At 34.0% G+C, this 11,378-nt stretch overlaps 1 protein-coding gene across 2 annotated transcripts; it reads right to left on the bottom strand.

Annotated features, from left to right (window-relative positions):
* Window positions 1-2,960: 2,960 nt before the first annotated feature.
* On the bottom strand, window positions 2,961-9,034 carry LOC116120484. Of its 2 annotated transcripts, none has more exons than XM_031406433.1 (7): window positions 8,843-9,034; window positions 6,324-7,064; window positions 6,073-6,225; window positions 5,128-5,187; window positions 4,944-5,003; window positions 4,307-4,827; window positions 2,961-4,022 (listed from the first exon to the last, which is right to left on the bottom strand). In XM_031406433.1, exons 2-7 carry the CDS (start codon window positions 7,042-7,044, stop codon window positions 3,261-3,263), a joined length of 2,277 nt encoding a protein of 758 aa, XP_031262293.1. In that variant the 5' UTR covers window positions 7,045-7,064; window positions 8,843-9,034; the 3' UTR covers window positions 2,961-3,260. The 2 variants fall into 2 exon arrangements, with proteins under 2 accessions (XP_031262293.1, XP_031262299.1); XM_031406439.1 differs by having other exon boundaries at window positions 4,944-4,979.
* Between the last annotated feature and the right edge of the window lie 2,344 nt (window positions 9,035-11,378).

The following is an 11,378-nucleotide window of genomic DNA, read 5'->3' as shown; positions in this document are numbered from 1 at the left end:
TGTATCTTTAGGTTTGGTTATATATATATAACCAAACCTAAAGATACTCTATGTTTAAAGAAATTTTAGAAGCTTATTAGCTTAACTTTAGCTTACAAAACCTAAAGATACTCTATGTTTAAAGAAATTTGATAAGCTTATTAGCTTTCTTTAGCTTACAAACTTCTTTAATATAGAAACTATACAGAGTAGAGTAAGTTTTTGATGAAACTAATGAACCGTATGCTTCATATATAAAGTCATAATAAATATGCACTGTTTAAAACCAATCCGATAATTTTACTGATTGATAACAAATCATTTGTCCTAAATAAAACAAGCGTGAGAAATGGACCGAAGAAAGTTGAAAATCTGATTTTTTTTCTTTTGGATAAAATTATTCATGTTGCTAATTAAGATATAGGGAACAACTTTCCTGATTATGTGAAACTACTTTTGTGATTATGAATGTTGAAAGTTGAGAGTCTGATTCAAAGAATGTTGTATTATTGAAAATGTTATATTAATGAAAAGATAGATTACCTTGAAGATTACTATGAATATTAAGGAAAATGTGTTCGGTTGGTTGAAATAAATTGGTAGGTATGTTATATTTATATGTTTAGTTGGGAGGAATAAATTGGTGGGTATATTATATAATTTACTAAATTTTCCTCCTTTATAAATATTAATATAATATTATTTTTTGAAAAAATTTTAGCCCCTATGTTTGAGATATTGCTAAAACACCCCAGTAACTAAGAACGTTTAAAACTTAATAAGAACACCTCCACCCATCCCAAGCCACTATCGGTCGCTTGTCACCACCAGTGGCGGTGGTGGCAATGGTCGTAACAACACACGACCTGTCGAATGTGATTGGCTGTGAGCCGATCTGACCATTTTCGACAAGATCCATGATGGATCTGGCAAAAAATGGCCAGATTTATGGCTAGAACTAGTCGTAATTAACGACCAAAGTTTTAGCCGTCCTTAATAGCCTGTGTTCTGATTGTTGACAGCCATAATTTGGTCGTCAACGACGGCCAGATCTATTTGGCCATTTGGTCGGAAACTGCCATATCAACGCACGATCGGCCAAATCTAGCCTGTCATATGATATTCCGATGCTGGCTAACGATGGTTGCCAGCGGCCAGTGGCTGACGACAGTGGCCAGATCCGATCACCACCCTTGGATAATTTTTTTAAAGTCCAGGGGAATTTATGCCCTAAAAAAAATTATATATAAGGATAAAATAGTCCTTAAATTTTTCTGCAAATTTTTTTCAAAACAAGGGTATTATTGTCCAAATATTTTAATAGTTAAGGGTAAAATTATAATAAAATTTAGATTATCAAGTATCAAACTCTCCCAAAAACTATTTGAGAGTTCATCACCACTACCCATTAATTAAAAATCATCAGTTAGATGTCAACTATCACCATTTTAGGGTAGTGACTAGTGAGTGATGAAGTCTTATATAATCTTTCTTTGATTTCGGATATTCCTTTGTTTGGTTGTCAAGTAATGAAATATTTCGATAATCTTTTAATACCAATAGTAATTATTGTTGATGATATAGCCATATAGGGGATAATCAAATTACTGACTCAAGGGTGTTATTATTTTTTATACCAATTTTACCCTTAATTAAAAAACATTTCGAACACAAATGTCCTCAAATGTATACCAAATAATAATTAGTTCAATTGCGCGAAATGACTTCCATAACCTCATAAATTAATTTTTTTGGACAAAAAAGCCCCACGTTTTACATAAAATTAATCTTAATTTTGTTACAATTTTACCTCTAAATAATAAAATTTTTGGTTAGTAATGCCCTTGTTCTGAAAACTATTTACATAATACCCTAGCCACCCAAGACAATTATCGACTGCCAACCACCACCATCGACTGTCATCAATGGTCGTTGGAATGACGTATAACTGGTTGGATCTGGTCGGCCGTGCATCGATTGGGCTGTTTCTGACCAGATCACTAACAAGAAATGGCCAGATGGTTATGGATCTAGAAGAAAACGGCTAGATCCATTCTGGACATTTTCGGCCAGATCCTTGGCCATCTGGCCATTTACTACTATAGAACTGGTCGAAAACAGCTAGATTGGCATGCGATTGGCCAAATCTGGTCGGTCGTATGTCATTCTGGCAACTGTCAGTGGCGGTGGCGACTGACGATGGTGGTCGGCAGCCAACACTCGTCTTGGGTGGCTGGGGTTATTTTGTTAAATTTAAAATTTTTTTTATGACTAGGATGTCTTAGCTAAATTCTCAAACATAGGGGGTTAAATGTAGTAATCTAAATAATAATAATAATAATATTAAAAAAGAAGGGCAATTCAGAAAAAGTTTCTCCCAAAATTCTTTTATTTCTCTCAACTAAACATATTAAGTATTTATACCCACCAATCTACGAAACATATATAATATAATATTCCCAATAATTTTCTAAGTAATTTATCTCACTGGTAATTCTATATTTTTAGTAATAAAACATTCCTGGAACCAAATGCACTCTTAGAGCATACAATTAAGACTATGAACAAACAAAAATTTGATTGTTTCAATACATTTTATTATATTAAAAAAATGCTATATTTTTCAATGTTCCATATATGATTAATTTTTTATCACTTTGTGGGTTATATACCCTTATACTACTACAATAAAGATTGGCTCACAACTTAATCCTACAAACTTTCTTTCACAATCCCAATGTAATAACTCGCAATTGGTCAGTTTGCAAGTAGGCAGACGAGAATTGTTAGACAGGTGGAATCCATTACGAACTGACCAATTACAAATTGATATATTGTGGTTGTGAGAAAAAATTTGTAAGATTGAATTGTAAGTATAATATTATCCTATACGACTCATTATTAAACAAGTTGAATTGAGAAAAAAAAAACTAGTCTGTAACTTGAAATTTTATTTCATAGAAAAACTAACATGACAAACTTACTCATGGTATATACATTATAAACGCAGTTTTAGAAGCTTCAGCTGAGTTTGATATTTTAACAATTAGCCAACTACTAACAGCTTGCTGACCCGTCAAATGCTAGCTTAACAATAGACTAAAAGCAAGTTGACTTGCTAAACTGCATGCCTTGAACACACTGTTACACGCACACCATTAATTAATATTAATCAGTCGGAGAACAGAACTATTCTACCCTTTAATTAATATCCAATAGAAGTCTCTTGCATCGGTGATCTACAGCCTCCTTTAGCATTTCGAGCAACATATATAAATCCGTCATACTGGGAGTCTAGGCCAACGATCATCATCATTCTTCTTAGATGACACCCCATTTATCTGAAGCTGCTGCTTCGTACAAAATTGAAACTTGTTTGCAACCCGCTTGGAACAAACTTGAAACCTTGTTGCAATCTGCTTCTTAAACCATTTACGAGGAAGAGCCTTCTTAATCCACTTGTAAAATTTGAGCAACGTCACCTTAAATGCGACATACATAGGGAATTGCGTGAGTGCAAATATGCTGACCGGAAGAAATGCAGCAGTGTAAATGATAGTGGTGGTCCAACGTGGCTTTTGGAAACGAACGATAAGCAATAATGTTGCTGCGAATGCAAGCATTGTTGTAGTCAAGGCAATGAAGAGTAAGGAAAAGCCTATTGTCAGTTTTCGAGGGAGAGCGTGAAGGAATTCTTCGTAATTAAAAGGTGATGTGAGGACAGACAAGAACATGACCACCGAGGTCAAGGAGCAGGCTAAAGCAACCACGTCCATGACTGTAAAAAACATGAAGAATTTGTTGTTGAGAAAAACTGGATACCCTTTATCATTGGAACCTCCAGGTACTGTGTAGGCAGCTGCGAAGACGACGGTGGCAACAAGAACAGCCACTGCAGAGCAAGACTGAGAAGTCTCTTTTATCCATTGTCGTGCTCGCTTCAGTAGGTCATTATGCTTCATATTGAAGAGTTCTTCGCAAGTCATTTTATCCTCTGAATCAGGCAACATGAGGTAGTGGGGGGGCGTCACCTTCTCCGCACGCTGCATATATAACATATAGCAATATATATTGGTTCTTAATTAAATCTGCCACTGCCACGGTAATTAGTGCATAAACTAGAGTACATAAAATGGGGGTTGCCAATTATATTCTCTAAAATTTTATATTTTTGCTGTTTTAAAATTTCATTATTAAATGTCGGATTTGAATAATGAATAAAATTTAAAATAGAAAAGATATTTACATTAGCACACCCTGAGGACACAAGTTATTTCTTAATCCGTACATGATTAATATTCTTGAAGTTGGAGAAAGATGGGCTTACTTTGTACCACTTTAGCTCTTCTTGCAGTTCGTATACAGGTCCTGCAGGGTGAATTTCTCTAGTGTCATCACTCGTGTATGCAGCATGGTGTAAAATGGTGTAGCCATTTCTGTCAATCCCTCGGACTAACCTTGTCATTGGTATCTTCATCCTTTTCACATGATCAAATATCTTCTTTTGACGGTGCTTAATGGCCACATGCAATATGTTTTGCTTTAGATCATTCTCAGACTCAACTAATTGGGGATAGAATTTAAGTATCTCTTTGACAATCTTTATTATTCCTCTTTCAGTTGCCATAAATAAAGGGCTTGGCTTAGAATCTTCTTCAATCGGTGCTCTAGCTCGAATATTTCCTTGTTCATAAGAATCAGGTGATGAAATTGTTGGGATGACATCTTCAATCCACGAATCATCTACTGCTATTAGGCTCTTGGCAAGTCTAAAAGCAAGTTTATGCTTTCTCTTTGCTTCACAGATTTTTCTCGCTGGTGAACAAATTTTTCCTAGTATCCACCACCCTATTCATATTTATGCATTTACATTATTCATATAATGTAAATTAAAACGGAACAAAAGTCAAATTCTTATATAAAAAAATAAAATAAAATAAGTTAGGTAAATTCTTATCTGTTACCTTTAAAGAGATTTAAACAACATAATTCTTTGTCATCTACATTATCACCAAAATGAAGACCTGTACGGTTTAGGTATTAATAAAAAGTACAATTCGTTAACAAAGGTTTCTCTTTAACATATATGTTTGAAGGCATATATGCTAAGAAATTAAATCAGAACAAAAGTAAAGTTTCATCTATTACCTTTGAAGAGATTAAAACAATTCCCCTTTTCATCATCTATACGATCATCAATCGGAAGACCTGTAAATTTTATTAATTAATAAGAAATATGTAAATATCATTAACAAAATGTTCTTAAAATGCATGTATTAGCAAAAGAGTTTTAATGATATATTTAGATATCATTCGTATCATTTTTTTTTTTAATTTTCATCATTAAATTTTTTTCTAAAATAAATTCATATTAGCAAAGAAGTTGTTAATAGAGAAATATAAAGATAAGAGTTGTCGCACTCTTAATTGCATACATACAATTATTAGTTTTAGGATGAATTTAGGTACTTTTAGAACTTTTATTGTTTGTTTTTCATATCATCTCTTCTTTTAAGATAAATACACTTAATAAAATAAGTTAAATTTCATAATTTATATAGAAGTATTGAAAATTATTAACAAACACATTGGTTAAATAACTAAAATACCTTTATTCAATAATATATATAAACTTATATGAGAATGTTAAATGTCACCTAGAATTTATTTATTTAAAAAAGAAAAAAAAATTAATCTAGTTGACCAACGAAGTTGTCGGATATCGAATTTTGGCAGTCAAATTTTTTTTTTTTTTTAGTGAGATTCAATAATAATAATTTAAATCATATAGAGGCGATCATTTTAATATAAATTAGTGACACAAATTCTCAGCTATTGAATCAGTTTGATCCAATGACTTGATGAAAAGTTTACTATTTTTACTGCCAACTAAACAATTTTTAAACCATTAGATTAATATGAATTAATGATCATGAATTATATATATATATATAACTTGTGTTTCAATGACCCTCACTTAAAACATTTAAATCTGTGAAGTGTTGAAAAAACAAACAAACAGACAGATAAACACCCGTTCAGTCTAACTGTTATTAATATATGTTACAGTATAGAAAGTTGGAGAGTACATACAGAAGTAGAGGACTCTACTGATCAGTGTGGCCATTCGGTATCCACTTTTGAAAGCAGAGGGTATAGTGGCTAGCAGGTGAAGATTGGTCCTGCCATTTTCGCCCTTCAATGTTGCCAAGCCTTTATCCAGTTTCAGTAACAGTAGAGCCGTTTCTGAGCGAAAATTTGAAAAGAACTTAGCACATCAGATAGCAGTTGAATATTTCAGTTCAAAGCAAAAGTAAACAAGCTAGATGGGTAGAGAAAGAGACCAAAGTACTCTCCTTGGATGGCAACGTGCAGAATGGAGGCTCCATGCACTTCTATGGTTTCTAGGGGTGTAGGCGGTTTGGAAGGTTCAGGTTTAGCCTTAATGCGGGTTATTATTTGGCGGTGAATGCCTTTCAACTTTGTATATTCTTCTTTTTTCCCTTCCCCCGTTTCTGTAATTTTATATTCTGTTTTTTTGATCAGTTGTTCAAATGACTCTGAAGCTAAAAACTTCACTACTTTTGTTCTACCATATGCAGCAGCTTTAAACATCGGGGTTTCGCCTTCCTCATTCCTATCCTCAAGGAACTCAGTATTTCCGTCCACGAGTCTCTTATCGTGTTCCACCAAGAGCTTTACGGCCTTAACGTTCCCAATAGCGGCAGCCTCATGAAGAGCTGTGTTTCCGTACTTATTCTTTTCCAAATATGCATACATTGCAATAGGGTCTTCTTTGCTAACATCAAGTAAATGTTCAAGCGGCTGTTCCTTGTTGCTGAAAACTGCCAAGTGAAATGCAGTGTCCCCGGCGGCCGATAGAATAGATGACAAAGCAAAAGCATTTTCTTTTTTGAAGAAGTTTTTCAGGTCATCCCACTCCTCCTCCAGGGCTGCCTGATAAGGCCTACAAATTGTTGAATCATTGTCCCTCTCAGGCCCAAAAAATGTTAAATCATTGTCTGTCTCAGGCCCACAAAATGTTGAATCATTGTTCGTCATCATTCTCCAATTCAAAAACTTCCCTATGGAGGCAAGGAAAGTATTAACGAAGAATCCAACAAAAAGTATGCAAAATTTTTCTCCTATTAATTTTACCTAATCAGTAAATTGTATGGCTTAGTGTTTCAGGTGGGAGTGATCCAGCTGGTTACGCACATATAGGGTGCAATTATATAATGTTGTCTTCTAAGTTTATAATTTATTGTTCAAAATTTAATAAATTACAAATATTTTGTCTCTAATACAATAATACATATGTATATCAAAGAATGCTTAAATTAACTTAACATAAAAGTGCTTGATTATATGTGGAAATTATAACATTAATTTAATTTCAAAGTACATTTACAAAAAAAATACTTTAACAAAATTAAATATAATATAATAAAGTTAAATGGGATGAGTGTTACCAACCTACTCACGTACTTGAATATTTGAAATTCAAAAGATAACTAAATCAACATTAAGGTTTAGTATTTTGGATAGGATTTTGGGGATAGTATTGGGTTATTGGATAGAGGAGTATTACGAGGTAAATTTTAAAAATTTATAAAAAAAACCCTTAGGTTTACTAATTTAATTAAAAACCCTAACTGATAAAATGACAAAAACACCCCCACCACCTGTAGTGCCAGATTCCGGCCACCACTGCCAGAATCTGGCCAGAAAGTCAGTGTCTGATCTGTGATATAACACATGGATCTGGCTGAAAAAAGGCCAGATCTACGGTCTGTTATGGACGTCGACGACCATCTTTGATCGTCGTTTTCGGTCAACGATGGCCATTACTTTGGCCGTTGCTGAAGGCCAGATCTGGCCTTTTTCGGCCAGATCCGTGGTAGATCTGGCCGGAAAAGGCCACATTGGTGAACTTCCGGCCATTTCTGGTCGGAAGTTAGGCAGTTGTATAGATTCCAACTATCACCGATGGTGGTTGCCGGAATCTGACAAGTTGGGTTTATAGGGGTGTTTTTATTAATTTTTAAACTTTTTTCAGGGGGTATTTAGTGAAATTAATAACCTTATGGGGTCTAAAAGTAATTAAAAAATAAAGTAATATTTCTGAAATAATGTGCCAAACATTATTTGGAGAATAGGATCCAGAATATAGATAAAAATACTAAGCCAAACATGCCAAAGATGTAAAAGAAATCCGATTCGGGCTGAGACTAGGCATAAGTTATATCACATTATCCAAGACCACAAGGCTTGACTTTGATAAGGCCGACCTAGACTCAGGTATATTATATAAAATTTTGAAAGTTACTATAACCTACATTTAACCCTCTAAAAACTACATCCAACACCTTTTACAAATTAAAATTTCAAAAAAAAAAAAAAAAAAAAACCTCTAAAAACTTCCAACAACTACCTTATGTGAAATTAATTATTAAATAGCCCCCTGATAAATTTTAAGTAGCCCCCAATCTATAAGAAAAATCTCAAAAAAGATCTTTGTTTTTTCAACTAGTTAAACTCGGGCCAAACTCGAAAGCCAAGGTAGGAGTGGTTCGAGTATTAAAAACCAAAACTTTTTCCCAAGCCTGGGCTCGAGATTCTTGAGAATTCGATTTTGATTTGCAATCTCTAATTTTGAAAAAACAAGCATACCAATAGGTATTTTTAAGAGTTCGATTTTGACTTGAAATCTCTAAACCTTAATCCCTAAATAACCATTTCACTACATCAGTTAACTAAGCTCAACCCACTTCAAACTCCTACCCAACATTATCAAAAGACAACATTGAGAGCAATTCGGATTATCAAACAAAATCTTGAAAAATAATTTTTAAGTACATACCTAGAAGTGCGAGAGCTTTCAATCTCACTTGAGTCTAGCTATGGCTGAAGTTCTTCACACGTTAGAGAGTGAGGTGAGAGGAGATCAAGAGACACAACACAAGTTGCCTGCAGTGAGATAAATGTTTGGAATTAAGGAGAAAAACTTCGACTACACAATGGAAATTATATTTGGTTGATTTCGGAAATGTATTTTACACTTCGAGAATATTGAAACCGGCCATTTTCTTTACTATTTATAATCAAAAGGGACAAAGATCTTTTTGAGTCCATGGAAACAATGTCAATCCAACGGATCCAGAAAAAGCTCAATAAACGAGGCACCATTAATTACAATCTGAAATCAACGGAACACATTCATTGTCTCTAGATAGGTCGTGGACCCAGTTTCTTACCTTTCGTGCGTGGTGGAAACTGGAAGAGATCCTTATCAAACGTTTGATTATGAATAGTTATTAATTAATTTAACTTCAATTATTCAAGTTTGTCTCCTCAATCCCATCATCTTTGTCACTCTCGTTTTCCTCTTGTCACTCCAACACTCCTATGCCAAATCACATAAAATTGAATATTTCGAAAACTTCCCAACGTGTGAAGAAATTCAGCCATAGTTGGAATCGGTGTTAAAAACTCTCACACTTATATATATATATATATAGAGAGAGAGAGAGAGAGAGAGAGAGAGAGAGAGAGAGAGAGAGAGAGTAGTACTAATGCTTTATATATAATATTTTTGGTTGTTTCTAAAAATTGACTCTAAAAGATTTTTGTGTGAAAGTTTCTAACATTTTTTTTAATAATCCAGGAGACTTGGCTCTCATGTTGACGTAGTTTATGGTCAATACTTATTTATTATTTTTAATATCACATTAGATATGAGAATAGAAAGGAAAGTGGAAAAATTTTAGATGACCAATAATATATACAAATCTTTAATAGAATATTACTAATTCTTTATAATATATATTTTCATTTTTTTTTTAAGCGTAGATATTGTAAGATTCTTTCAGTAAGTTTTAAGACTTTTTTTTATAAGTGATATGTTATTAAACGTTAATGGAAGTGTTAGGATCAAGAGCATGCATGAAAGACGGGAAATGTGTTTTGTGTAGGAGAGTATATGTTTTTTTAATTATGTGGGGTGCGCCAGCTCACTTGACGTTACATTGGAAATTGATATATTTTTTTATTTTTTTGGGTAATCGAGGTGTTCGCCAGGTTGCACACTTGCACTTTACCTCAATTAATCACCCGTTTTGTGTAGAAGAGTTTATGTTTTTTTAATTATGTGGGGTGCGCCAACTAACTTGACGTCACGTTGGAATTTGATAATTTTTTTTTTTTGGTTTTTTTTTTTTTTGTGGTGCCTAGGGGTGTCCGTCCTAGTTTGTGTAGGATTATTCGGACCAGCTTGTGTGGGATTATTCGGACCAGCTTATGTACATCTCAGTTAATCCCCTGAAGTCCTGAAGTTAACAATCGGATTAGAGGTGGAACATTTGGGCTGGGTTAGGTGGGTCAACCCTAACCTGGCCCGTAAAGAAGCGGGTTGAATCCGGTAGCAACCCCCGGGCGGGCCAGGTTGCACAATGGCAACCCGCACCCCGGCAGGCTACTATTTTGTCTCTTTTGCAAGAGACCCGCCAACCCGCCGGGTTGGCCCAAAAAAAATAAAAAAAAATAAAATATTTTATTTTATTTTTCAAATTACCCCTTTACCCTTGAAATATAGCTGTTTTATAGCCGTTGGAGGGGTCTTTTTCATCATTTTTCTTTCCCATTTTTTCCTATAAATTGGCCCTAAACTCTCACATTTTTCTCACAACTCAAATTCTCTCATTCTCTCATATTCTCTAATCTCTAATCTCTCAATTATTCATTTATTCTCTTAATCTCTTTGTTATCAATTTGCTCGTATTTTAATTTTTATTAGTTTTTGCAATTTTTAATTCATATTTCCAATTTCCCAAATTCCAATTTTCATATTCCAATGTTCTTTCTTTAATTTTAATTTCTTCTACATCAATTTTTTTTTTAACTACAATGGATAAATATTTCTCTCCCATCAATTACAATGATGAAGGAAACTACTATCCTAGTCCTAGTCCTAGTCCTATTGATTTTACTAACATAAATGCAGGAGGAGATTCAAATAGTCCCGCTTTCCCATTCTCAAAATCCGATACACCTCAAAATATGTCCCCGATTCCAACAGCTCCCGGTGGTTCTAGAAGTTGTCCTCGTAATCGTCGTGCTCGTCCAACTTCATCTCAAGCTGAGGCGGGATCATCAACTGCCGTTGAAAGCGAAGACAGACACACATCAGACGTTTGGGCGCATTTCAACAAGTTTTATGAGACAGAAAATGACGTTCAAGTCAAGAAAGCGAGATGCAAATACTGTGAAAATATTTATAAAGCTGATTCAAGTAATAGTACTAGTACTTTAAAAAGACATGCTAATAAACATATTAATTAACATGGAAATAGAGAAAGCAATCAAACTCAAATAACTAATATGGGTACTAATTGGCGTTA

The sequence above is a fragment of the Pistacia vera genome, unplaced genomic scaffold (assembly GCF_008641045.1).
Source record: "Pistacia vera cultivar Batoury unplaced genomic scaffold, PisVer_v2 Contig126, whole genome shotgun sequence".
Taxonomy (NCBI): Eukaryota; Viridiplantae; Streptophyta; class Magnoliopsida; order Sapindales; family Anacardiaceae; genus Pistacia; species Pistacia vera.
The sequence above is the reverse complement of the archived record's forward strand: the minus strand, read 5'-3'. Positions and strand labels throughout refer to the sequence as shown.

Bases quoted from the DNA above. Each gene is read 5' to 3' on its own strand.
- LOC116120484 (XM_031406433.1), bottom strand. From the start codon at position 7,044: ATGATGACGAACAATGATTCAACATTTTGTGGGCCTGAGACAGACAAT. The intron at 6,226-6,323 runs GTCTCTTTCTCT...ATTTTCGCTCAG, and splicing joins CATCCAAGGAGAGTACTTTG to AAACGGCTCTACTGTTACTG. The intron at 5,188-6,072 runs GTATGTACTCTC...TAAAATTTACAG, and splicing joins CAGTAGAGTCCTCTACTTCT to GTCTTCCGATTGATGATCGT.